Source organism: Sturnus vulgaris, chromosome 17 (assembly GCF_052056855.1).
Source record: "Sturnus vulgaris isolate bStuVul1 chromosome 17, bStuVul1.hap1, whole genome shotgun sequence".
Classification (NCBI taxonomy): domain Eukaryota; kingdom Metazoa; phylum Chordata; class Aves; order Passeriformes; family Sturnidae; genus Sturnus; species Sturnus vulgaris.
The window spans coordinates 6,888,910-6,913,583 of NC_142259.1; the positions used below are offsets into that span (position 1 = coordinate 6,888,910).

Sequence of the window (24,674 nt, forward strand, 5' to 3'; positions counted from 1 at the left end):
ATGGCCGTCACCTTGCTCCCTGTGGAGCACCGCTTTCATCAGTGCCGACTGATAAACTCAAGGCTTTGTATCACTGGTGTGGAACAGTCAGGTATTGATACAGCACAAAAGCAGGAGCGAGGCGCTATCAGGGAATCCGCTGTCTCCGTTCGGTCCAGTTGCATTCCGTATCTCCAGAATTACCTGACCGGAATTCTTAATTTGAGAGCCAGAAGACACTGCACGAATAAACAGAAATATGCTGCCTTTGCAAGTTTCACGTTATAAAGGCTGGATTTGCTTCCCACTGCTGGTACGTCATTCATTAAGCACCTCATCAGCCGAGCGGCTACTAATTATTTCGATAAAAATTAAGCAGGATAATGTAAGGAAAGGGAAAGGAAAATCACCGCGGCTTCTAGAGCGAGCCAGAGTGATTCACGGCTCCCACTCACACAGATGACTTTCATTTGGAATTCACCTTCCCAGGCCTTTTGTTCGGGGTTTTTCCCCCCTGCTCCAAGGAGTCTGGGGGGGCGCGGGCCCCGCACCGCCACCGGGGAGCAGGGCCGGGGGCTCCCGGGGCGGGGATGCTCGGCAGGCGATGCCCTCGGGCAGGGAGCTGCCGGAGGGCAGGCAGATACCGGCGGGCAGGCAGATACCGGCGGGCACATCCCACCCTCCCCTGGTCCTCCCGCCTCGCCTCGCCGCGCCCCCCCCCGCCACCGCCACCAGCTCCATCTTGGCCTCCGCCCGCGGCCCGGCCCCGCCGCGCTCACCTGCGGCCCGCTGGCGGGGGCCGCACAGCCCCGGGCGGGCGGGGGCGGCCCCGCGGGGCGGGGGCGGCTCCTCGGGGCCTCGCGCGGGGCCCGGTCGCGGCGGCACGCGCGCTCCGCCCTCAGCGCCGGTGCCGCCGCCGCTGCCAGACACCGACCGGGACCCGGCCACGGGAGGAGGCGGTGCCGGTGCACTGCGCATGCGCGTCCCCGACACGCAGCGCCCCCGCGGAGCGCGCGCGGGCACGCGGCCGCAGCGCCGGGAGCGCGCGGGGGGGATCCCGGTGGGAAGGGAAGAGGCGGGGGAAGGAAGGGGGAAAAGCGGGAGAGAGCGCGGCAAAAGTGGAACTTCCCTGACCGGGAATCGAACCCGGGCCGCGGCGGTGAGAGCGCCGAATCCTAACCACTAGACCACCAGGGAGCGATACGAGGATGCCTCGCTCGCCGTATTTGAGGCGCTGCCTCCGTGGCCAGCCAAGGACAGTGATACTGGGGCTGGAGCTGAGGTGGGACCGGGGACTGCGGTACAGGGGGCGGGGGCTGCCATCCGTCACAGGAGCCGGTGAGTGTGGTACAGGGACCGGGAGCTGCAGTGGGATTGGCGGCTGCGGCACAAGGATCAGCGAGGCCTGGGGCCGCAGCTCCCCACAGGAGCTGGTGACCTGGCACACGGAGCACTGGGGCCGGGGCTGTGACACCGGGATCTGCGGGTCTGGGGCAGAGTACAGGCGCTGCAGTCAGGCCGGGACGGTGGAGGAGCGGGAGCCTTGGGCTGCAGCAGCACACGGAGCACCCCCAGGACATCACCCGTGTGCTGCAGGCCGGACGGTTCACTGCCTTTGGGGCGCTGTCCGGGCACTCCGCCCGCACACCGACCCCAGTTCTGAGTGTGCTTTGGGCAGCGCCTGCACCCCCGCCCGTTCCAAGAATCCCATCCTGCCCCTCCACACCCACACCGGCCCTTGGGGTCCTCAGGAGCTCAGTGCAGAACCGGTTCCCTTTAATGAAAACGAGTGCTCACAATTGGGGCAAATGAGGTTTTTAAGCTCATGAATCTGTTTTTCCCAGTAGCTCAAGCTTCCTGGCACTCCTGGCTGTTCCCTGGGAAACATGGCTATTTCCCAGTGTTGAGTAAAAGCACAGCTTCCACCCATCCAGTGCATCCTGGAGCAGGTGACCCTGGAATTCTCAGGAACACTGGCTCCAGTTATCCCTCCCATCACTCCAGCATGGCCCTGCTGCCGTGTGGTTTCTCCGTGAGGCTAAATGGCCTTTCCCGTCTGCTGCCTCTGACTCACGTTTTAAAGAGATGAATGATGATGGATCTTATTTGCCAACAGAGTCATCACCATGACTCACACACCCACACCCTCTCCTTGCTCCAGCTCCATCCCCAGCTCAGCTCTTGCACCTTTCCCCATCCAAAACACCACCTACTTGTGGGGCTCCCCAGCACTGATCTTGGATCTTGCACAGAGTCTGCACCCAAGAAGAGATGCTGAGCCCACCCCAGCACTTCCATGGGAGCAGCAATTGGGCCCAGGCTGGCAGCCTGCGGCCAGTACTTGGCTCTGGACACTGCCCACTTGGCCAGGATGAGTACAGACTCCCACTGCTGGAGTGATTGTGCAACCCCTCTCAGACCATAAACGTCAAATTCCGTAAGAAACGCTTGCGGTGGTTTTGGCTGAGGGTTGGGACATGGTGCCGGCAGGGAAAAGTGGCTTCTTCATGCTTTTTGCAGTTAGTTACTTTTTGAGTCTGCTGTTTATCTGCTTTGTGAGATGGAGCCATCTGCCCTCCCCTCACCTTAGCCTGGGTGCTCCCAGCAGCATCTCTCCTCCAGAATCAGGTCCCATACCAACCCCTCCGTCCGTAGCCCCACTTGGAGAGATGTAGTTTTATCTAATGAAGAGATGTAAGAAAAACACTCCCAACCTTCAATATAAACACCCAAACCCCACAAAACCAAAACCAAGCAGATGCCTCAAGCCTAGCTGGGCGTCCTTCCTCTGAAAACAGCCCACTGAGGATCTTTGCTGGCCTCTCCACAACCTATTTGCCTGCTGTGCACTGCTCTTTTAAACTTGGAGACAGCAGCTTCCAGCTCCAGCCATCCATCCATAACTCTTCCCATGCTGTGCTGATTGACTGCCAGAGCTTCCATGGAGGAAACTGATTCCCTGAGGTATCACACTGTCAAGCCACACCAGAACCACAGCTGCAGCTTCTCCACATTAGAAATTTCTCCAGCCTTAGCTCCCAGTGCCAAGGTTACTGCTGGGACTGCAGTCCCACACTCCCAGATCAGGAGAACGGTGTGAAGTTTGGAATTCACCTGCAGCACCAGTGGTGGAGTTTGCAGCTCCTCAGTCCAGAGCACAGCCTGGGAACAGTGTCCAGTATCTTGGAAAGGAAACATCAGACTGTAAATATTATTTAGTACATTCCTTCATGAGAGAGCATCCGCAGAGCCAGCAGACAAGCCAGAGGGATAGGATGGAATATTTCACTTGCTTCTCGCCTCAGGCTGCTGCAGGCCGTTGGTATTTACCTGATGAGTTCATAACATGCACTCCAGAGAGGATTTCAGTGCTGGTAGAACAAAACAGACATTCACCCCATTTTCTCCCAAAGGAATTCTTTATTGACAAGTTTCCTCAGTCTTTATTTTAAAGAGAAACAGTTCCATACCCAAGCTCCTGCAGTCCCCATTTCACTGGCTCTGTTCCTCACAGGGAGGCCAGTTCCAGTCAAAGGAGGAGTGCCCGTGAACGACACTCTACACTCCACCTATGGCCTAGTACATCTGCCCACTAATGTCTCATCCCACGTCCCCAGGTCTGCAGAGGGAGGGGAGCAGGGGTGGGGGAAATGGAGATTAATCAAATCAGTGTCAAAACTTGCTTCTCTAAAGGGTCAGAGGCAGTTCAGTCCCTCTGGGGTGATAAACCACTAAAACTACCCAGATATGTACATAAGTTTAAAGACCTGAGTAAGTCCCACTTCGCCTCTAAGGCACAGAATTGCTCACTCTAGGTATTTCTATGTGGAGGCACCTTGCCTAGAATAAGATCAGACCTCTAGGAGAAAACTTGGAATTTGTCAGCTCCTGAGCAATGAAGCTGGACATCAAAAGAGCAAAACATCCAGCCCCTGGAGGGACTGGGTGAGCTCCATGACTCTCTGCCAGTTTTGTAAACCAAAATTAGAGCTGGGGCTTTCAACTGAGAAACCCATCCAGTCACAGCCAGATGTACCAGCTGGAGGAGCCCTCTGAGAGCAGAGCAGAGTCCCTCCAATGGTATCCATATTCCAGCCTTCAGAAATTCCTCCTCCAAGAACGAAGGGATAAGCTGAGAAGGGAGAAGCAAGTTTCATACACTCGGGAAACAGAGTGCACCACTGAATTTAACACAAGAACTGGCTTTATAAACATGCTGCTATGACTGCATGATGCAAAACTCCAGTGCTCAACAACCAGCTTTAGAACACTTGCAGTCTCCTCTACAGAAAATAAATCATAAACAAGTAAAGCATAAGTGATGTAAGGCTTGCAATTCAGCTTCAGAGTCCAAGGGAGCATCGCCCTAATATGCCAAAGCTTTTTTTTTGTTTGTTTTTAAGCTTTATTTCTTTAAAGTTCATTGCATTTAAAAATAAAGACTCTCAGTTTTGTTAAAGCTAGAGCATTAGTGTAACAACGAGGCAGCTGCTAAGTGAAGTTTACCTTTTAGAAGCCCAGAAATAACCCCAACCATTTACCCCATTTACCTGACAGCTCCAATGAGAGCCAGAGAAAACAGTAACAGGAGAAGCCTGGGAGCTCCCAGAGCAGCCCACATAGAGAACAGAACTAGAAGCTGAAGCTAAGGTGCCCATGCACTTGGCTTCTCCAGTTACTGCCCTCTTCATGCTGCTCAGGGCCAGGTATCTGCTCCAAGCTATGTCAGACAAGGGGAAACTGTTTTCATACACAGCAGTGGCATTTCTGAGCTACTTTAAGGAAACTCCAGCTTACACGCTCTCCCAAAAGGACAGCAGTGATACATTTAATCTACAAACTTTAGTGTAAAATATTATTTGTGTACAAAACTTTGCATTCTCTTTATTTGACTTGGATCCAGCAGCAGTGTCTATGAATGAAGGATGGATGTCTCCAGACTGGCTCTCAGCCCCTTCTTGGATTCGCATGTTGTTGCCGTGGTGAAGGTTTGGGAGGGAGGGGGCTCTTCCAGTTGTGCACAGCTGTGCAAAGCCACATCCAGGTCTAGAAGGGAGCGTTGTCTTGTGGAGGCTTGTCCCCAGCTCCAGAGGGAGAGTGGAGGCCGTCAGTGCTGTTTTCTCTGCTGCCCACCACTCGGGACTGGAAAGAGAGAAGAGAGTGAGGACAACAAGAAAGCAGCACTGGAAATACCAAGTCAATTCCCCCTTGTCGAGGTCACCTACTGTAGCCAAGACTTCACATATCTGAGAGGCCATTTGCCCGAATACTAGTCTACAAGAAAAACATTGCAGAAATTAAAGTTTCTGCACGAGGCTTCACACTCTGTGTTTACAAGACAAAGCAGACTGTTACCTTTATGGTCCCAACTCTATCTTCAAAGGACTTGAAGGTTGCAGAATTCCTTGAAGAAAGAAGAGGGGAGAAAAAAAAACAACAAATCAAGACAAGTTAGTTCTTAATCATATCAAATGGCACAGTGTGACTGGGCTCTGTGGCCATTCCCCTGCAATCACACCATCACCCAGAACACTTCCAGCTCCTCACAGCCTTTAGCATAAATCTCTCAGGCACACCAGGCAAGGACACCACATCCAAACTCTGAAGGAAAACATACCACGTGCAGTCCGCTCAGCTGCTCAAGCTAAATTGTTGAGGAAAACAAGTCCTAGTTCACTGGGGAATCAAGGCATGGTAAGTAGAGAAGAAATCAGCTCTTAGGTTTAAAAAGCTTCCAGCTAAAACAATTTTGTTTTAAATAGTGGAAAGGGAAAGCTGAGAAAGGTTTAAAACAAAGACTTCCGTTTCCTGTATCACATCCCATGAGGAGGAAGGGGAAGGGCCGTGTACCTGCAACTATCAGCAGTTTTATTTCTTCAGGGGTGATCATTTCCATCAGGAAATGCTCATGAAAATCACAGTGTAATAAATTAATCAGAGCATTTCATATTTCTAGCAAAGAAAACCAGGTCAGTTGTTTGACAGCCCAACAAGCTGCTTCACTGGCAAAGGATTTCAGAGAGTGCTCTGTACTCAGCTTCCAGACCAGGCAATTACTCATAGAGCTGCTCCCCCGGGCCAGGCTGCAGGAGCACTGCGAGATGACTCGCCTCATCTCAGTTATTTTTGTTCCAAGGAATTGCTTTAGATTTGCAGCCATAAAACCACCTCTGTTGATCTGGAAAGAGGGTGAACAGAGAGATTTCTGTGGGCCTTGTCCAACCTGGCAGTCGTTTCTCCTGCAAGGAGATCACCACCTAAGGCACAGTGAGGGAAGGCTGAGGAGAGGGTTCCTGTTAGGATTCACCTCAGTGTCAGCAATGGCTGTGCCATACATTGTGACAGAACTGTACTCCTGCCCTTCAGGGACCTCTGAAAGCTGCAAGCTTCAGCCAGGCTTTGGTACAGGTGCAACACTGCACTTAGTCCAAGACAAGACTAGCGCTAATAACCTTAAGAGATATTAAAAAAACCCTTTAAATAGTCAAACTGCAGGCTGTGGTTAATCCATGCTCGGAGAGGGGCCAGCTCGAGAAGGGAGCTGGTTGTCCAAGTCAGAACAAACCCCCCAGCAGCGATGGAGGCAGCTGTCCTCCCCCCAGCCCCGCTCAGGAGACACAGGCATGGGCTACGTTACCTCATGGCTGGCATACTTATCGAGTGGCGGATGGAGTAGCCGCTGCTCGGAAGCATTTGGGACAAGGAGGAAAAAGTTAATGACAATTTAACACCGTGCAAAAGCAACCTAACCCCGGGTCTGAAGCACTCACTGTCCACACACGGGCTGCTGTGGACAACCCAAGTGGTAGGAGCCAGCCCTCTCTCCCCTTATTTAACAGGTGCAACCCCAAATTTAGTTTTCTGGACACAGGATAGCCAATATTTAACTGCAACTGTGATACAAAAGTCAATCCCAGGGCATTGGCTTGTGGTAGATTTCTCAATCTGTGTCAAAAGTTTAGGCAAGGCTTAAATAACCAGCTTCCCCTTTAAGGTCTGCAAGGGTCTGGCACAGAAACAAATGCTCTTTTAGAGCCTTGAAGAGTATCTTACCTAAGGGAATGTGAGATGGAGTGAGCCCTGAGAGAGGCCACGGGCAGCAGAGAGAAAAAGGAAGGAATGGTCAGAAACTTGTGCAGAGCCAAACACAGGGACACGGTCACAGAATCATGGGACAGCAAAGTCAAATACCCAGGAGGAAGCCTCTCAAAATAAGTCACAGGAGCAAGCAAAAAAAATGCTTTTCATTAACTCCAGACAAGCTAAGATGTTTGTCAAAGAGCAATAACAGCATCTACATCAACTGAGAACTCAGTGGGGAGGGGAAGGAGTAAATGTGCAACAGCAAACCAAAACATTTTACCTACCCCCATCCATTGCTTTCACATGGTTTTTTAAAGCATTTTTTCTAAACGGAAGGTTTTACCAAGGTGTATTGGTAGAGATACCTCCTTCCCCCATCTCCCCCTGTTGTCTCTCATACAAAGACAGCATTGCTCAGACTTCTGGTGAGGACTTGAGTAAGGGCAACCTGCAATGGATACCTGCACATTATCTTGCCAAGCCTGCAAATCTCAAAGTTACAGTTCAGAGAACAAATGCACTGCAGGTTAAAGAATATAAAATTAAAGGTATCATGTTTACCCTGTAACTTGGTTGCCCATTTTTAGGATGAGATTTTGCAATGCAGTAGCAACTCAGCAATCTGAAACAACAGACTGAATTTCCCACTTCTATTAGGAAGATTACCAGGATGCTCTAAAGAAGCTTCTCCTTGCAGAGCAGTGTTTTATTCCACTTAAATATAATTTTTGTCTCTGCAGTAGGAAGCAGTCACGGCAAGCTGGATGTGAAGTACTTGGCAACGAGTACAAGGGCTTTTCCTGACACCAGAGCAAAGATGTTGGGCTCTGTGGTTTCATTTCCCCATATATCCAAGTCAGCTCTTTAGCAGGGCAGATGCCTTAAAATGCTGCCTTTGCATGTGAAATAAATTAACTTTCTACTTACTCTTGCTTAAAGGAGAACAACACAGATAACACATCCGTGCACCATGCTGCTCCATACAGAATACCACAAGCACTGGTTCCTTGTTCAGTATCTTGGCCTGGACCTAGCAGTAACCCTTTTCCTCCTTCCATAAGGATTGAAAGTTTACATAAATTCCAGAATCTGCAGGCACTTTGGGTTCAAGCTAACATTTCATAATGAATTTGCTCATAGCATTATGTACAGCAGCAAACTTCATCAGACACCATGAAGTGCACAGGTGGACACAAACCCACAAAGCAACAAAAAGAAAACACTTCCAATTTTGCAGTTTACTGGAATCAGTAAAATGCAGAACAGAATGTCTAAAAGACAATTAATTTTTTAACTGTAGGTGGAGATAACAGAGACATCTGAACAGGCCAAGATTTGAAAAAATCCCACCCACTAAGATACATTTCCTCTCCTCAGAGCAATCTAGTAGAGCATTAATGCAGAGAGCACATGGTTACAGCATTAATTTCCCAAGGTTACAATCCACACAGCAAAATTATTTTGACCAGAATACAGCAAGTCTAAAGATTTAACATGTTACTTGTATTTAAAAACAATTTGATCCAAGCATTTTTAATGGAATTAGGCCCACACCCATGGTGTGTTGGAGGCTCTGTCCCATTCGTCAGGCCTTCCTTGCATTTATCAACCGGTGAAGGCTGACTAAACAAGGAAATCCCCTCTGTTATCTCAACACTTCCAGTGCTGGAAAATAAACTTGCTTTAGAAGTGAATTTGTAGTGTAAGAAGGAAAAAAACCAGAGTACAATAATGGAGGTCAGTGTAGGCTACAAGGCCTGTAAGAGAGATTCTCTGGGAACAGAGATCATCCCACTCGTTCAGAGCAGTGATCACAGCAATACAACAGACTTCACTCCTCATCAGCTCTGATCACATATCAGAACACCAGAGTTCATCTGGCAAGGATGAAAAGGGGACAGTTCCTGCAAAACCTTATGCTCAGAGTTAAACCTTCTTCAGTATCAGAAACAGGAAGACTTGGATGCAGCACAGGAGATAGAAGTCTGTTTATATATGCAGAGAAAAACTGAAAGTCGTAAAAAGAATATCATTACTGTGTTCCCCCACAGGGCCATATATACAAATCCAGCTGAAATAACTTTGGCAGGGATTGCCAAGTGATAAGGCAGAAGCTGCCTCTATTTCATAACACCTCACCCAAGGTATTAGCTATAAAAAGGAATGCAGATGTTGAAGCTGGGAAAAACCATTGCTGCAAAGGTCTGGCTCATGCCTGGGCCAGCTGATTATATGGCCAGTTTTTCACATCCAGCTCTGCCACAAGGAAAGCACCCCAATATCCCCTCCGTCCATCACCTGCTCCTGGGATGGAATAAACATCTCAGCAGCTGCATGATCTGCATTCTCCCAACTCAAAAACAACAGGCAGGACCAAGCCTGTCAAAACAGCTTCTGCCTGTGGCAACCCTGGTTCAGGAGTTCCCCATCCGAAAAAAAGCACAGCTCCCATTCCTTTGCTGCAATAGCCTGGCCAGACAGCAGAAACCAGGCCCCAAATTCACGTATCAGTTTGGTAAAGTGTGTTCCCACCATATCTTGTGCCAGTATCTGTAATCTGCTGTGATTACATGAAAGTCTTTTTCCAGCAGACTAGGGAGTTTCCAGGGAAGAAAAGTTACAACTTGAATGCTGGAAAAGGTAGGAAGCCAGCTAGTCCTCTGCCAAATTCAGAGATGTGAGCTACTGAAAACATCAGAAAATACCCTCCAGGAACACAGTAACTAACTCACTGAGGACAGAACCAGAATAAATCAGCACTATGTGATCAGAGGCCAACGAGTTCTTACCACTCAGATACTCCCAGCCACAGTGGAATAGGAAATTCCCTACAAAGAATGACAGCTACCCATTCAATCCAAGGTTTGAGACAGCATGTTAAATATAAGCTCTAAAAACCCTTCCTTAGTAACCTAGACAGGCTGTATATCCAGAATTAGCTCTCAAATCCAAGAAAAACATGGTCGGGATGCTGCATGAAATATGCAGATGCTACCATTATTGGGGAAGAAATCTTTAGCTTAAAGTTTTGAGGAGCAGGTAAATCACCAATTCTAACCTTGGGCTTTGTACAGCTGAGGAACTCGCAGAGCAAGAAGCTCAGTCAGGAGAACCTGTTCCTCTTGCCAGTTTAGAGAGGAGTTTAAAATTTGCAATTATTTCAGTGGTCATCTACTTAAGGAATGGAAATAAAACTCCAACCACACAACAAGTTTTTAATGTTGTCCTAATCTTCTGAATCAACTGATATTTTCCAACCAACATGATATAACTGTGCCTGGAAGACATGCTGCCCTTCTCCACGGAATGTCAACACCCGAGGCTTGAAACCACATGGAATGCAGCAAACAGACTTTCCCTTTTTGCTTTTTATCATAACAGAGCACAGGAGGGATGACCCCTCTCTAATCCAAAGCAGTTACACTGAATAAACACACCTCCCTTACATCCAGTAAGAAATGTAAAAGGGAAATTTTTATTCTAATTTCTTACATATGATATAAAAGCTGCAGTGAATCCACATGACAGTAAAAGGGGGAAGGATGCTAAAAATGTTTTTTCAGTTCTCCTAAACCAAACCAAACTTAAAATGCCTTAGAACAGGTTTATCCCTTCAGTAAGTCTTCAATAACTGTTCAGTCTGTCCTAAACTACAATGCACAGGGCCACACAGAAGGTGGCAGTCCATCAACAGCAACATGCTGCCAACTAAGCAGAAAAATGGAAAAAAGTCTAGTTATTGTCTGAAGTCCAATTCCTGTCTGAAACCAAGATCAAAGGACCGGAGTGCAAAGCAGAAATCTTACCTCATGTCACCAAGCTTCCTGCTGATAACAGAACCTACATTGGAAAGGGCTGCTGAAGTCTTCTGTCCCGCCTGGGAAAGGGTTTCCTGGGTCTTCTTGTAACTACATGGGAAAAAAAAATCATAAATTGAACTAACAGGTTGGATCCAAAAGTGTCCCCCCGATTTCGAAAAAAGACCCCAGATTAAAGGAAAGAAGCAGGGTTAGTGAGCTGCACTGACTTCACTGAAAGAGCCACTTCCAGATTTGCATATATTCAAATACTTGAAGTTTTACAAAAGCAGCGAGTGGAGGATTAACCTTTCTATATGCTCACCTTATACTTTTGACCATATGTTCTTAAATATAACAAACATCTGCTAAAACCAAAGTAAAACCAATTTTCCACATGGAAGTTCTAACACCACAGCACTGTAGCCTAATTGCTCTGCAACATCTTTTCGTGTCCTGGAGAAAATAAATCTAGGAACCTATTCCATACTAACCTTTCATCCTTGAGGAAGGCATAGCATTTGTTGTGGGGTTATGTTTTGGAGGAAAGAGGCAAGAAGCAAGACCATCATCACCATAGAGAAAAGAAATGTAGGAATCAGCATTAGCTCTACAGCAGCAGTTTAGAAATAAATTGGTAGAGAAGTTTCCTATCAGTTACCATTAACCACAATAGGTAAGAAGTCTGACAGCTTTTATTTGTCAGCTGATTATTTGAGTTTATACCTGAGCTGGAGACACTCGAGAACCTTTGTTTCCTTCACATGAGACTAATCTCAGGAACAAAGATTCTTTGTGTCACTTTCATTAATTCATTCTCTCTAAACTATTCTACAGTTGATGATTAACATCTAGATTTATGTCATTCTTTAGACTACAAAGAAAAGACTCAGGCTAGAAAACAGTTCAACATTTTAAATTTTTCTCATTCCAAATATTTCAGCTTGAGATTATTTTTTTGCCTGGTGAGGACATTTAGGAGAAGGACATTATAAACAGCCTAATGTTCTCTCATGCCTGAGCTCCCCTGACTACAAATACCATAGTGATAGGTGACTTACTGACATCTCCTTCTCTCTAGGCAGAAGTGCATGGACAGCACCACAGCACCAGAATTGGATTTGAGCAATTCCAATTATAACATGTTGGTTTGCTGGTTTGGTTTTTTTTTTTTTTTTTTAATACCACAGCCAAGTATTTCTGAATCATGAATATACACGAAACTTAGGCAGAACAGGGCAAAACTGCATCAGCTTTTCCTTCCTTTTTCCTGCTTCTCAGAGAGAATTCCTATAACCTACATATTTTTCAGATCAATTCTTCTTGAAGTCAACAGCTCCAGAAGAACCTGAGCGTGCCCAAACAGCAATGCCTTCACATTTCCTCTGCACAGCACAATTTTCTGCACCTCAGCACAATTCAGGAGTGAGTTGATCAGCACCAAGGCTGCTTGATCTCATACAGGGATTGCCTTCCTATTGCAACCACTGTGCTTGAGGAGGATCTCAATCCCTGCCTTCAGCAGCCAGGCTCCTCCCTGGCTGAGCCCTGTCATGGGATTTGATTTACAGCTGCCTAACAAATATCGAAGCCCTCGTGCTCACCAAAGTCAGTAGTGCTGACTCCACGTCTGCTTGGCACTCAGAGCTCAGCACTGAGGAATGGCTTACAGCCTCAAAGGACACCATCATGCCATTCACACTGCAAAGTTCCAGGTATCATGCCCAGCCTTCAGATGAAGGGCAGAAATTTTCCAAGCATGTTTTCCACACCTGACAGCAGAATTTTTAATATAACTGGAGAACAAACACTTGGATGCTGCTGCTTCTGCCTGAGTGTGCTCCTTCCTCCAGCACAACTGCTTGTGCTGGCACAGCAATTCAGATCAAGGCAAAGATCTGGATTAAATATAAACTTGGAAGCACAAAAAAGCAGCAGCTGGATCAGATGGCCAGCCTAGTCCTGCATCCACAGCTCCCACACACACGTACACATCTCACTGCTGCCAGGCAGGAGGCAGAGCAAGAAGCACAGGGAGACGAGCAGCTCTGTAACCCAGAACTGCCACCACGCACACATGTGCAGCTGCAGCTGTGACAGCCAGGGATCAGCTTATACAAGGCTTTAATGCAACTTAACTACACCCAGCCCTGACCTAGAAGTTGCAACTCTTCTCCTGCAAGTGCCACAGCCTGGTTTTCCACGGGTGTAAATTCACAAACACTCTCTTTCCTTAGCCCCAGCACAAAGCACAATGGAATAATCCAAATCTGGGAGTAATAAATATAAGCTCTGGCTAATACCCTGCTTTACTCACAGGCAATTGGCTGCAGCAGAAGACACAGAGATGATCTCTGCCCTGTGCTGTTCATCCTGTGGTATTCCAGTATTTCACTGCACCCCTCTCCTATAAACCCTGACAGGAAGGAGTGAAATCTGTACCCTCAAATCCTCTTTTATCCATTAACACCAGCTTCCTCTCCCTTGCTTTTATCCAGCAATCACCATGTGAGCTGTCTGGTTAAAGACACAAACCATGTAAGTCAGCTCATATTCTGGTTACAGTGAAACTGGATCTAGGAACAGACTGGGGTGGGTTTTGCCTGTTTATATACTGCTTGCAGAGGGAAAGCCAGTGGCCAGGAATGGCAAACACCAGGAAATTCCACAGCACATAAAAGCACCATAGGGTCAGGAGTCAGGTCCATTCCCAGTTCCCTCAAGAGCCTTGTTAGTTACAGAGTAGAGCAGCACTGAAACAGGAAACACAATCCATTTGCATAAAAAACCCCAAAACAAATTAATAAAACCTCACCCTTGGACTTCTTGAACTTGCCTTTCTGCACTCACTGAACTTCAGAGAAGTAGAAATTCTGATTGATTTCTGAAATGTTGCTGGAATCTTTCAATCCCCTCACATCTCTGTTTCTTGCCAGCACCAATTGTCACTCTGTGCAGTGCCAAAGCAAGCAGGAAAGCTGAGGTGCCACAGCTCTTCAGACCCAAAGTGCTCCACAAAAGCACATTTCCGCCACATTTCTGGTGCTTATGAAGTACAAGGAAACAGATACAACCAGAAGTTTTCTACTCTAGCAGGCACACCCAGGGAGGGACTCGGAACTCCACCGGAGTCAGCCACTGTCAGCAAGCACAAAAACCAAGGTCATTCTACTTGGCAAGTGAAATGGTGACAGTTTACAGCTTCTTAATCTTGAAAACAGTTGAAAGCAGACCTGCGTACTTCAAAGTTTTTTCTGCTACTCCTACATTTTATCTCTGCTCCTCTTTCACCCATGTTAGGAAGAGAACTCTGCATTCACACATTCTGCTGATAACCAGCCAGCTCCAAGGACTGCTTTTTATACCCACTCCAGAGAACAGGAAAAGCTGGCTCACATCTAAGACCTACCTCCCCAGTTTAAGTCAGCTCAGAAAATAATGACAAAACCTACCTGTTCCCACTGCAGCACTGTAAGGGATTGCCCTACATACTGTGAGAAAGGCACAGTGAGAAGGACAAAGGCCAACTTCCGTAATATCCTCCCATAATTTAGTCCAGATGAGAATTTCATTTCAGGCATTTAGTAAAAGCACATTTAAGAGAGATTTGCATTCACCAACTGGAGTAGAACAGCTGTGAGGTTTAAGCTGAGTCTATTTGTGGCCCCAACATGACAGGAAGCTGCCTTGGCCATTACAGCTTTATTCTCATCAAGTACCACAGCAGAAAAGCAAAGCTCCTGCTCCCTGTTGGGGTAACAAGAAAATCAGTCTGGCTATTGCCCAGCTTCTCAGCTGAAGGTGTAAGGTGTGGCACACAGGTTTCAGCTACCCAGGGCTTTCAGCCAGGATAGCTGAGACCAGACAGGCATTTATAGAGTATCACTTGGATACTGACCTGAGGAAACAGCAGAGGCATTTATTGGGTTAAAAAAGTAAAAGCTAGGAAAGATAAATATCCAGGTAGGATAGTGAATCTAGTGAAAGCAGAGCAGGGGCACAGCACAGTTAGTGGCAGCAGACTGGCAGAGGAAAGCATTTGTTAAGGCTGAAGGTTAAGACACTCACGCTTCTGACTGAGTTAATTTTTCATTCCAGTCCTCCAGTGTGCTGCTGGCTGAAAGATATCTACAAACACAACTGAGGTTAGAGACAGCTCCAAGATTCACTGCAGATGCTTCTTCTGACACTTCCCACATTATTAATGACTCTTTACACTTACAGTATCAGAGGCCTTATTTCTCTGACAATAGCTTCAGCCTCTCTGGTACAACCAGAAGGAAAAGAACTGTTTGAGAGGCAGAGAGACACCTAAGCTCCAGTTTCTTTTGTTTAAGCATGTTCAAACACAGCACAAAGAAACAAAGCCTGCAGTTTCAAAGGTGTCAGGAAATGAAAAACTTTGCATCTTCTGCTCCCTTCCAACATGTTCTGTTGCTGGTCTGTATTAAAAGCATAGAGCAGTGAACTGATCTTAAGGCCAAAAAAATCAAACTGCCACACCCAAAGATGTATTTTACCAATACAGCAGGAACCAGACAAACAATTAAACTTTTGTTTTTCTGATCTTTAGAAATCATGTTTCTCTATACAAGAACAGTACCTTAAGGGTTGTGACAATTAACACTGAAGGTACAGAACACTCACACTACAGAAGGTGGCTGCTCCCATCTCAGACACAACACAGAGGTGCTCAAAGGAGGGGACTTGGCACCCAGAATTCACTTGCCCCAATTAGATCAGTGCCACCTTGCCTAATGATGTGATGCTCCCAATCCACATTCTCCTCTTAGCTAAATAATTTCCTTCAACACAAGACAAAGGGAGGGAAACTTCAGCACAGAAAGCACTCAGGGGCTCCTCGGGTTCAGCTACGCAGCAGGAATCAATGATTCGTGTCTAATATCAATGGAGCTCTAATATAATTAAAGAATATATTCCAGAAGCAAAAGCCAGATGCTCTTTGTCTGCATTTGTCACCTGCTTGGATACACAGCAAAGATTAAAATTCACAGATTTCTAGTGCTGACACTGGGAAAAGGGTCACACACCAATGCAGCAAATTCAGAAGCTCATGAACACACTGGCAATTGCACAGCCCCTAATTCCAGCTATGGGGAAGCACTTCCAGCCACTTCTCTCCCAGGTGGCCATACAGAAAGGCAACAGTCAAACTAATTCCTACCACATTCATGATGAGAAGAGAAATAGTTTCACAGTAAAGGTAGAGGTTCACTAATAAGACACCTGAAAAAACAGACTAACCTACCAATTACCAGCTGAAGGGAAATTGTGGTTAAATTTTTGACCCCTCCATTTTTTTTTTTTCTTTTTCATTCAAAATGTGGTCTGGTAACTGATTGGAATTTTTCTGCTGCAATAGCAAGACCATGACAGAGATGATGGTCCTCTGCAACTGAGGGATGTTTCTAGCTGGAAGCCAGGCATGCTGGAAGTAACAATCCTGCTTCACACTGCCTCCAGCTCCCAAGCAAGCCCTGATGCCTGGGAGAACAAGGAGCAGCACAAATCAGGGAATGCAGCGAGGAACAAGGAGGTGATGCTGAGGAGCCCGAGGCACTCACAAGTCAGATTGTGTCACTTTGTCATTCCACTCTCCAAGTTTCTCAGATGTTTTCACATAACTAGAAACAGAAAGTGTTAATGAATATAACTTTAATATTCATTTTTAGAAGACAATGACACAGATTCCAGTAACAAAGGAATAACAGAAATGGGGCAGGGACAGAGGAGGGGAGATGAGGAAAAGAATAAACAGCAAGATGAACAGCTCAGTGATCTGCTCTGCAGTATCACTGTCAGTAACTCCAAACCCCACTTAAGTTACAGGAAACTTTTTAGCCTGAATGATGCATCCATAGGCACCCAGAGTCTCTAACACCCAGTGCAGGGACAAACTTACCTTTTGGACCCTCCTTTGGGCACAGCACAGCAGTGACCATACCCTTAATGCCTGTTCAGGAACAGTCTCACTTCACATATTTAGGACAAGATGACTCTGGTGAAGCACACTAATATCACAGATTTTTTCCTAGGAGCTGCAGGCTTTAAATTCAGGCTATACAACCCAGAGAATGCTTCTGAACTGGCACAAAGTGCAAAACTGCTTGCACTTCTCTTTGAGCCTGAGTTCAGAACAAGGTAGCAGCTGCCTGTGCCTCCAAGAGCAGGCAGAAATAGGCAAACTGAACCAGTAAGTTTGATCCAGACTCTCTAACAACATGGGCAAGAGCAGCCAGCAACAATTTATCCTAATCACAGCTATGAAAGCTCAGTTTACACAGACACAAAAAAGATTTTTTTAGATTTTTTCCTTTACTCCAAAAACCCATCAGAAGAGAACCTCCAGCCACTCAAAAGAGCTCTGGAATACCCTGCTGGGAAGTGTCACACAGAGTCCCAGTTAAACACAGGAGTGTCACAAACAACACTTACGCATTGGAGACTTGGACATCATGCCAGCTTTTGGACAGGTTTTGCTTTAGCCCATCCAAGGGAGTCAGACCCAGCTTCCTCTTCAGCTCTCCACAGTGCCTCTCTTTGGCAGCCAGAACTTGTCTGAGAGTACCAATTTCTTCTTCAACCTTAGAAAAAGGCAGAGGTTTGTCTCAAATCACAGTTTAGTTAAAAACTGTAAATTAAACCAAGTTTTTATCTCCCTCGAAACTAGCAACATTTCATTAATTTTAAAAATTGTAAAAAACATCAGATGAATTATTCAACTCAACATGAACTGTGTTGGAATGGGAGGCCACTCAGACTTCACCTCCCTACAAGTCACTGGACTGGTGATTTAGTGACACTGAGACGAACAGAACCCCCTCCTTGTATTGTAATTTCAACAGTAGACACGATTCAGTCGCCAAACCTTATTAACTAAGATTTTATCTTGTATTTCTTTTCCTCTGATGTCTTAAAGTAGAGAGTTTTTCCTCAGAGCTCTTTCTTGCAACACTTTCAAAGTACTCTGAAGCTGTTTCCAGGCAGAATGGGTTCATTTCTACCTTAGCTGCTGCTCAGCAGGCCCTGCATGACCACCCAGAGCAGCAAAGTCCCCCCTGCCACAACCTGCAAGTCAAAGAACCACCACAAGATTCTCATATGAAGGAAAGGACAATGGAGAAACAGCTGCAATCATCTTCAGCCACGTTTCAGACAGAAATGATAACCTGACCTTCAAACCCCAAAAAGTGCTCAAACTTTAGGATGTTACATTACAAACCATCAGCTCTTTGAAAGCATATAGGCACCAAAAATAGTTGCCTGTAAAGTGTGATAAATATTTAAGAGAAAAAGATCGGAAGAAAAGCTCATTAAATGTTCCAATGTTTCAGTTTCCTAAGGAAAAATGGCTTTCTTTTGCTTAGTATTTGCCTGAAGTATTTTCTCTCTTCACATGGATCTGAAACCCTACACTGAGCTCATGGCATCAAAAGGCACTTATTTCCTTATAGCCCTAAATTAGACTGTTCTGGGAAAGAGCAAACAACGCACCGCAGCGTTTGAAGTATCTGCCAGCTTTGTGCATTTTAACAATTAGCTGAGAGACCCAAAGGTAACACTGCAAAATTAAAAACCCAAAAAACAAACCCCCAACAGCAAAAAACCCACAGAACAGGAGCTCCTGTTTGCTCCTTCCCAGCAGAACACAAGCGGGGCACACGCTGCCAGACCGAGCCCCCCTCACCTTGGCGAGCTCGGCTCTCAGCTCCTCCTCCTCGGCCAGAGTCAATCCCTCGGGGGCAGCGCCCCGGGCCGCGTTATCCACGGGAACATCTGTCATGGCATCCGCCAGCAGACCTTTGTTGGGAGAGTTAAGGTTGATATCTGTCGCAGACAAGGAGCAGAGGGCACTGAATAAGCAAGCGGCAGGCGAGGCGCGTTATGCAAAGCAGGGCGAGGGGGAGGCAGAGCTGCGGGAAGGGGCAGCGCCGCGGCGGGGAACAGAAACCTCCGCTGGAGTTTCCTCCACGAGCATCCATCGGAAACGGCAGCAGCACCGGGCATTCCGCGGCCTTACAGCTCCTGTGCCCGGCAGCGTGGGTGGGGACGGGGCCCGGCGAGGGAAGCGGCGCCAAGGAGCGACCCCCGGGGCCGCTCTCCATCCCGGGGCCGCTCCCCATCCCCGGGGCCGCGTCCCCCATCACGGCAGCGGCAGTTCCCACACCGCCGTGCCCGGGCTCCCCCCCATACCCGGCACCCCCGGTCACTAGGCAGCCCGTGCCCGGCGCTCACCCCCGGCCCGTACCCTGGTTCGCGCTCTCCATGGCGCTGCCCCGGGCCCGTCCAGCCGCCGCCGCCGCCGCCGCCGCCCCCGGTGACGCGCTCAGCGCGCGCCGCCCGCCCGTTCCGGGGAGGGTCGCGGGCACAGCGCGTCACGGCCGCGTCGCCACGGTGACGGTGACACGTGTGTCACACCCCCCCGGCACCGGACACGGCGGTGACGTCATGGAGCGGTCAGCGCGGCCGGGCGGGGCCGGGCGGTGCCGTGAGCGCGGCCGGAGGGCAGGGGGCAGCACCGGCACGGGGCACCGGGCACGGCCCGACACACCGAGCAGCACCGGCACGGGGCACAGGGCACGGCCCGACACACCGAGCAGCACCGGCACGGGGCACAGGACAGGGCACGGCCCGAGACACTGAGCAGCACCGGCACGGGGCACCGGGGACGTCGCTGCCTGCCACGGTCCAGCCGCTTCGTACGGCCCCCGAGCTCCATTCCCCGCCCCAGCCTCCCACCGGGCCCGTGAATTAGCGCTGATCATTCAGCACGGTAACGAGCCGCGCTGCCTGTCCCCTCATCCCTCCTTCCGGGTTTGGAGCTCCCGTTAGGTCCGGCGGTGGCTGCGGCGCCCGGAGCCTCCCCGGCACCTCCAGCCCGCCCTTGGTGCCCGGTCACCGGGACCCGCAGCCCGCTCCCTGTGTGCAGCTGCAGGGATCGGACCACTGCCCGCTCCAAATGTGCCTCAAAAACCGGGTTCTCTCGTGGTGCCAGCTGCAGTGACACCAAAGGGGAAACAGTGGCAGGAGGGGGAGGTCTGGCCCGTGCCTGCTACGGGCAGAGCTCGGCTCTGGTGACAATCTGCTGATCCCTTTGGAGGGAGTGGAGTGGGAGCCCAAACCCGCCGGCAACACAGCCTGCAATTCCACCTGGGTTAGAGACCCGCATCAAGGCACGGGGAAGCCCTGGGCTGCTCTGCTGCAAACTATTTTGCAATCTGTTCCCTGAAAATCCCACAGGGTTGGGGCCTCGTTTCATTTTCAGAGCCTTTTCCCCTCTTCGGGTTCCCCAGGAAGAGGCATGAAAAGGGAAGTGAATATAGATGGGGAAATGGAATTTGTCAGAGCCTTTTCCATCAGCACCTTGGCCACCCGCGCAGAGGCCACAAGAGCTCCTGGAAATGCCATTCCTGGAGCACAGCACATGACCCCCATCTGCCTGCTTGGCCTTGGAAGGACAGGGAGAACTTTAATAGCTTAACTTTTTATTGGGGGATTTTTTGAGCGGTTATTATGAAGTTTGGAGCCTTGGTGAACACCTCATTTCAAAGCTGAGCTCAGTGGAAACCCAGGGACTGGCTGAATGCTGAGCCCATGAGAAAAATCTGGATTTTTCCAAGCTCACCAGAGCCTGAGTTCCTGAAAATCTGGCCCCGAGGGGTGGCTGCAGCAGGAGGAGCTGGAAGGGCTGCAGCTCACAGGGACTGCCGTGGCCTCTGCCAGCCCTGCCAGGCACAAAGCCCACTGCCAAGTCCAGCCTCCCTGAACAGCCATGGATCAGTGCCTCACGGGATTGCCCTCCAAAAATCCTCTGCTCTAGCAGCTGATTTCCCTCTACCTTCAGGTGCTGGTTTTTAATTAAATGCATCATGGTGCCAACTTAATAATTCCCCAAGACCTTGAAAGGGTTGGGAAGTGCAGAGCAATCCTAAATTTGGGGAGAGGGGAAAAATAAAATCCCTTTTGTGTTTTCGGATCTGCTGGAGTTCTGCCAGGGCTGAGCAGTTATTTGGGGGGCAAAATGTCTGTGGAGGCATTTGTTCACCCTGGCAGCCACAGCTCTGCACCCTCCACATCTTCCTGGTTCCCTTTTTTCTGCCACCGGGATTTTTGCTCGGTTGGGGCTTTTTTTTTTCGGCCGTTTGCTGGCGAATGCAGAAATGTCAGACCTGGGGCGAGTTCCCTTCGCTGACGCCCTTCCAGTCGTGTGGAGGCGGAGGGGAAGGAGGGGGCTATTTGATGGTCTCATCTGGGAGGTGAGTGGCATCTCCCTGTGCCCAGGAAAGCGCATGTCCCCGGGCACCACGTTGTTTTCCAGCCCTGAACTACAAACCACTGTTTCCCAGCAAAGCAAGGAATTGCCGTGAACGGCCACGCACACGAGAAGCAGCACCCGTGGGCGAACTCGGCCGGCGCAGCTCCAGGGATGAGGATGCTCCGGGTGAGCACCGGCATTCCTCAGCTGCCAATTCCCGGTGTCTGCGCCGGGCTCGGGCAGGCGCCGCTGCTCCGTGGCTTCGCTGGAAGCCGCCGCATTCTGGGCTCTGTGCCCCCTTTTAAAGCAAGCCCTGACCTAGATTCCCTCCCTGCCCGTGCACAGCCGCCGGGCTCTCCTCTCCTCTCCTCTCCGCCGCTCCTCCCGCGGCTGGAAGGGGCCCAGCGGAGCGGGCCGGGCTCCTGTTCCTTGTGCCAATGGCATCCGCCCGGCGGAGCAGGGGGCGAGCCTGCACCGGCTGATACAGCCCCTATCGCCCTTTCCCGGCCCGGCGCCATTCCCAGGCGCCAGGTGTTAATGGAGCATCCCCCGAGCAGGAGGGGCAGCCGGTGGGGCTGTCTCTGCTCGGCAGAGATATCACCGCCCAGAGGCAGCGGTGATGGCCCACGGCCAGCCTTTGGCTCTGCTTGTCCTCCTGCCACGGCAGTGCCCCCGTTCCCACGGGCCCCAGGCATGTCCCATCCCCTGGGCTGGAACTGGGGACAACATCAGCCAGCGGGTGAAACGGGGAGGGAGCACACCTGGATGGCCTCCTGCAGAGTGTGGGTGCAACAGGACCCTGTCTGTCCATCCCTGTGTCCATCTTCCCATCCATCCATCCATCCATCCATCCATCCATCCATCCATCCATCCATCCTTCCTTCCTCCGTCCATCCATCACTTTATCTATCCTTCCTTCCTTCCTTCCTTCCTTCCTTCCTTCCTTCCTTCCTTCCTTCCTTCCTTCCTTCCTTCCTTCCTTCCTTCCTTCCATCCATCAGAGTCAATCCTCACTCATGGTTATATCCCTGACCTTTCCTTGGATCACCCACACATGCAGCCACATGGGCTACCATTTACCTGGGCACTGGTGGCAAAACACACATTTAAGAGAAAAACCAGCATTTAAAAACAGTGTGTGCACCAGCACCCTGCCCCTGGGTCACAAAGGCAGGAATTGGGAGCTGGACCCATTGGAGGATCCCCTGCAATCACCCTGGGAACTGCCCAAGCCCCCCTTGCGTGCCCCCCAAAAACCTTTTATGCTTCAGGTGAGACAGATCCTCTTTCCTCATCCCACAGGTGGGAACAGGGGTGCAGAGCAATGTTGGAGTTCCTCTTTCCCCATCCACCACTGCTCCCTGTGTGCTGCAGGGCATCACCCGCCCGGTGCTGCCTTCCGCTTTTCTCCAGACCCAAAATAGCCCCCGGACAACGGTGGGGGGATGCCGGGGGCGACACTTCCTCTTTCTGAGATGCCACTGTGGCTGCTGGGGAAGGTACAAGGACTCTCAAGTGGGGATAAGCCGAGGGGACGTGGGCGCAGCTGCTGGGGCTGACATCAGGCACGGATCCGGAGCATCCTCTGGATTCCCAGCTCCTTGTCTGGACCATCCCAACATCCCCCGCTTTGCCACCTCCCTGCCGGTGTGGGGGATTGGTGTGAGCACCCAGACCGTGTGGCGGCATCCCATGGAGCACTCTGGGGTGGGCTGGGGTCCTGGCATCCCCAGGGGTTCCCGTGCCCACTTCTCCACCCGAAGCAGAAAGCTGCACCCACGGGCTGCCCGAGGGGTTCCTGTTAATGTCATGCTCTTTCCCATAAAATGTCAGTGACTCCCTGACTGGTGGCTGGGCTTTCCCACTGTCAGCTGGAGTCCCCCTGCTGCCACCACAAATGCCCTCAGGAGCCATACGAACAATCTCAGCTGGAGCAAGTCAGACTCTTCTCCTCTGAGGCCACTTTTGAAGATCACATCCCTCTGCCTGGAAACGGATCCCTTAATTTCTGCTTTGTTATCCCAGCTCGTTTGGCTTCTCCCAGCTCCAAAACAGCTCCTGGGGACACCCGGGTATTGTGTCAGCCACTAGTGCTGCCCCAACCATGGGGTTTCTCTCTAAGCCCCACCTCATCATCTCTTGTTTCCACCCTCGTCACTGGGAATTCCCCCAGCAGCATTTGGGGTGAAGTTGATCATCTCTGCAGTCACAGCACTGTCCAGGGAGCCATCAGTGCCATTGGGCAGGAGGAACTGTCCCGTTCCAGCCCCACAGCAGCACTCTGCTCCCCACAAACCCATCCCCGTGCCCAAGAACACCTCAGGGGCATGCAGGGGACATGGAGGGATGTGAGATGAAGCTTCTGGTCTTGGGGCTTCCCATGCACCCCCAGAATGATGTACACACCTGGGAGCATGCACTCCTGTTCATGCCTTAGGATTTTAGCTTTTTTATTTTTCATATATTTGTAATCATTCAATTCTTTAGTGTATATCTCTAAACTCCATGTAGAGTGTCAGCTACTGCTTTCCCGTTTTAGTCAAACAAAACAATTCCTCTCCAGGCCTGGGAATCAAGGACACCTCACTGTCTCAGGCTCCAAGAAATGTAAACAAAAGTGAGCTGGGGGGGCAGACTTGGGGTAAATGACTTCATTACCTGAAGCTGTAATTGGAAGATTAACCCCCAATATGCAAAAGGACAAAACTTATAAAAGTCTGAAAACCCATGACCCATCGTCCATTTTGGGTGTAGCCCCTGGGGGGGACTTTGTCTGCCCAAAATGTCCCTGAAGGCCCTTCAATAAATATAACCACTTTTTATTCCATTAAATTTGTCTGGCCTTGGTTTTTAGGTAGCCCAAAAAGGCATCCCCAAGGTGGCCAAGAACACCTCAGGGGGATGCAGGGGACATGGAAGGACGTGGGATGAATCCTTTGATCTCAGGGCTTCCCACGTACCCCCAGATTGATGAGCACAGCCGGGAGCATGCACTCCTGTGGGGACACGTGCACGCATGGGGACAAGGGACATGTGCAGCTGAAGGATCCGGTGGGTGATGGAGCCACGTCCCATACCCGGGGCCTTGAACCCCACAGCCTGGCTGGGCTGCAAGAGAAACTTCCCGGGGACATGGTGTGCAAAAGCCACGCTGCTGTCACTGCAGCTGTGACCGGCTCTGGGCGTCAGCTGCCACTCTTGGGAGCTGGGGCAAGGATCAGTCCCTGCAGTTCTCCCTCGCGCTCCGGAAACGAACTGGGCAAAAACCCTCCTCCTCCTCCTCCCTGCTTCTGCCTGATTTCCCCTGCCCTGCCCAGGGCTGCTCTGGGACCTGTTTCCCACCCCGCTAACCCTGCTCTGGGATCCATCCAGCACCATCTGCCGCTTGGAAGAGCCCTGTTCCCTAAGCTGCTCTAATCCCTGAATCCTATCTGCGCCCCGCAGTCGGTGTGAGCTGCCGGCAGCGAGCATCTCCCCGGCTTCCGCAGCCCACGCTCCCGCAGCCCACGGCCACGCTCCCTGCGGCTCTCCCGGCTTTT

General features: G+C 50.0%; 2 protein-coding genes and 1 non-coding gene across 13 annotated transcripts in view; all 3 read right to left on the bottom strand.

Annotated features, from left to right (window-relative positions):
- Nucleotides 1-817, bottom strand: part of DNAJC5 (DnaJ heat shock protein family (Hsp40) member C5) — a 30,832-nt gene extending 30,015 nt beyond the window's left edge. The window contains exon 1 of the mRNA XM_014873850.2: nt 759-817. The gene's annotated coding sequence lies outside the window, so the exon portion shown is untranslated. The remainder of the gene's footprint in view (nt 1-758) is intronic.
- A 287-nt stretch (nt 818-1,104) lies between these two features.
- TRNAE-CUC (transfer RNA glutamic acid (anticodon CUC)) lies at nt 1,105-1,176 on the bottom strand. Its single transcript has one exon. It is a non-coding gene; the product is annotated as a tRNA-Glu (tRNA).
- A 2,203-nt stretch (nt 1,177-3,379) lies between these two features.
- Nucleotides 3,380-19,264, bottom strand: TPD52L2 (TPD52 like 2). 11 transcript variants are annotated; one of them, XM_088174833.1, is made up of 11 exons: nt 19,129-19,261; nt 18,568-18,707; nt 17,316-17,464; nt 16,445-16,504; nt 14,928-14,987; nt 10,869-10,970; nt 7,033-7,059; nt 6,617-6,658; nt 5,335-5,383; nt 5,205-5,253; nt 3,380-5,121 (listed from the first exon to the last, which is right to left on the bottom strand). In XM_088174833.1, exons 1-10 carry the CDS (start codon nt 19,145-19,147, stop codon nt 5,218-5,220), a joined length of 684 nt encoding a protein of 227 aa, XP_088030959.1. In that variant the 5' UTR covers nt 19,148-19,261; the 3' UTR covers nt 3,380-5,121; nt 5,205-5,217. The 11 variants fall into 11 exon arrangements, with proteins under 11 accessions (XP_088030959.1, XP_088030957.1, XP_088030961.1 ...); XM_088174831.1 differs by lacking the exon at nt 5,205-5,253 and having other exon boundaries at nt 18,568-18,680; nt 19,129-19,262; XM_088174835.1 differs by lacking the exon at nt 14,928-14,987 and having other exon boundaries at nt 19,129-19,260.
- Between the last annotated feature and the right edge of the window lie 5,410 nt (nt 19,265-24,674).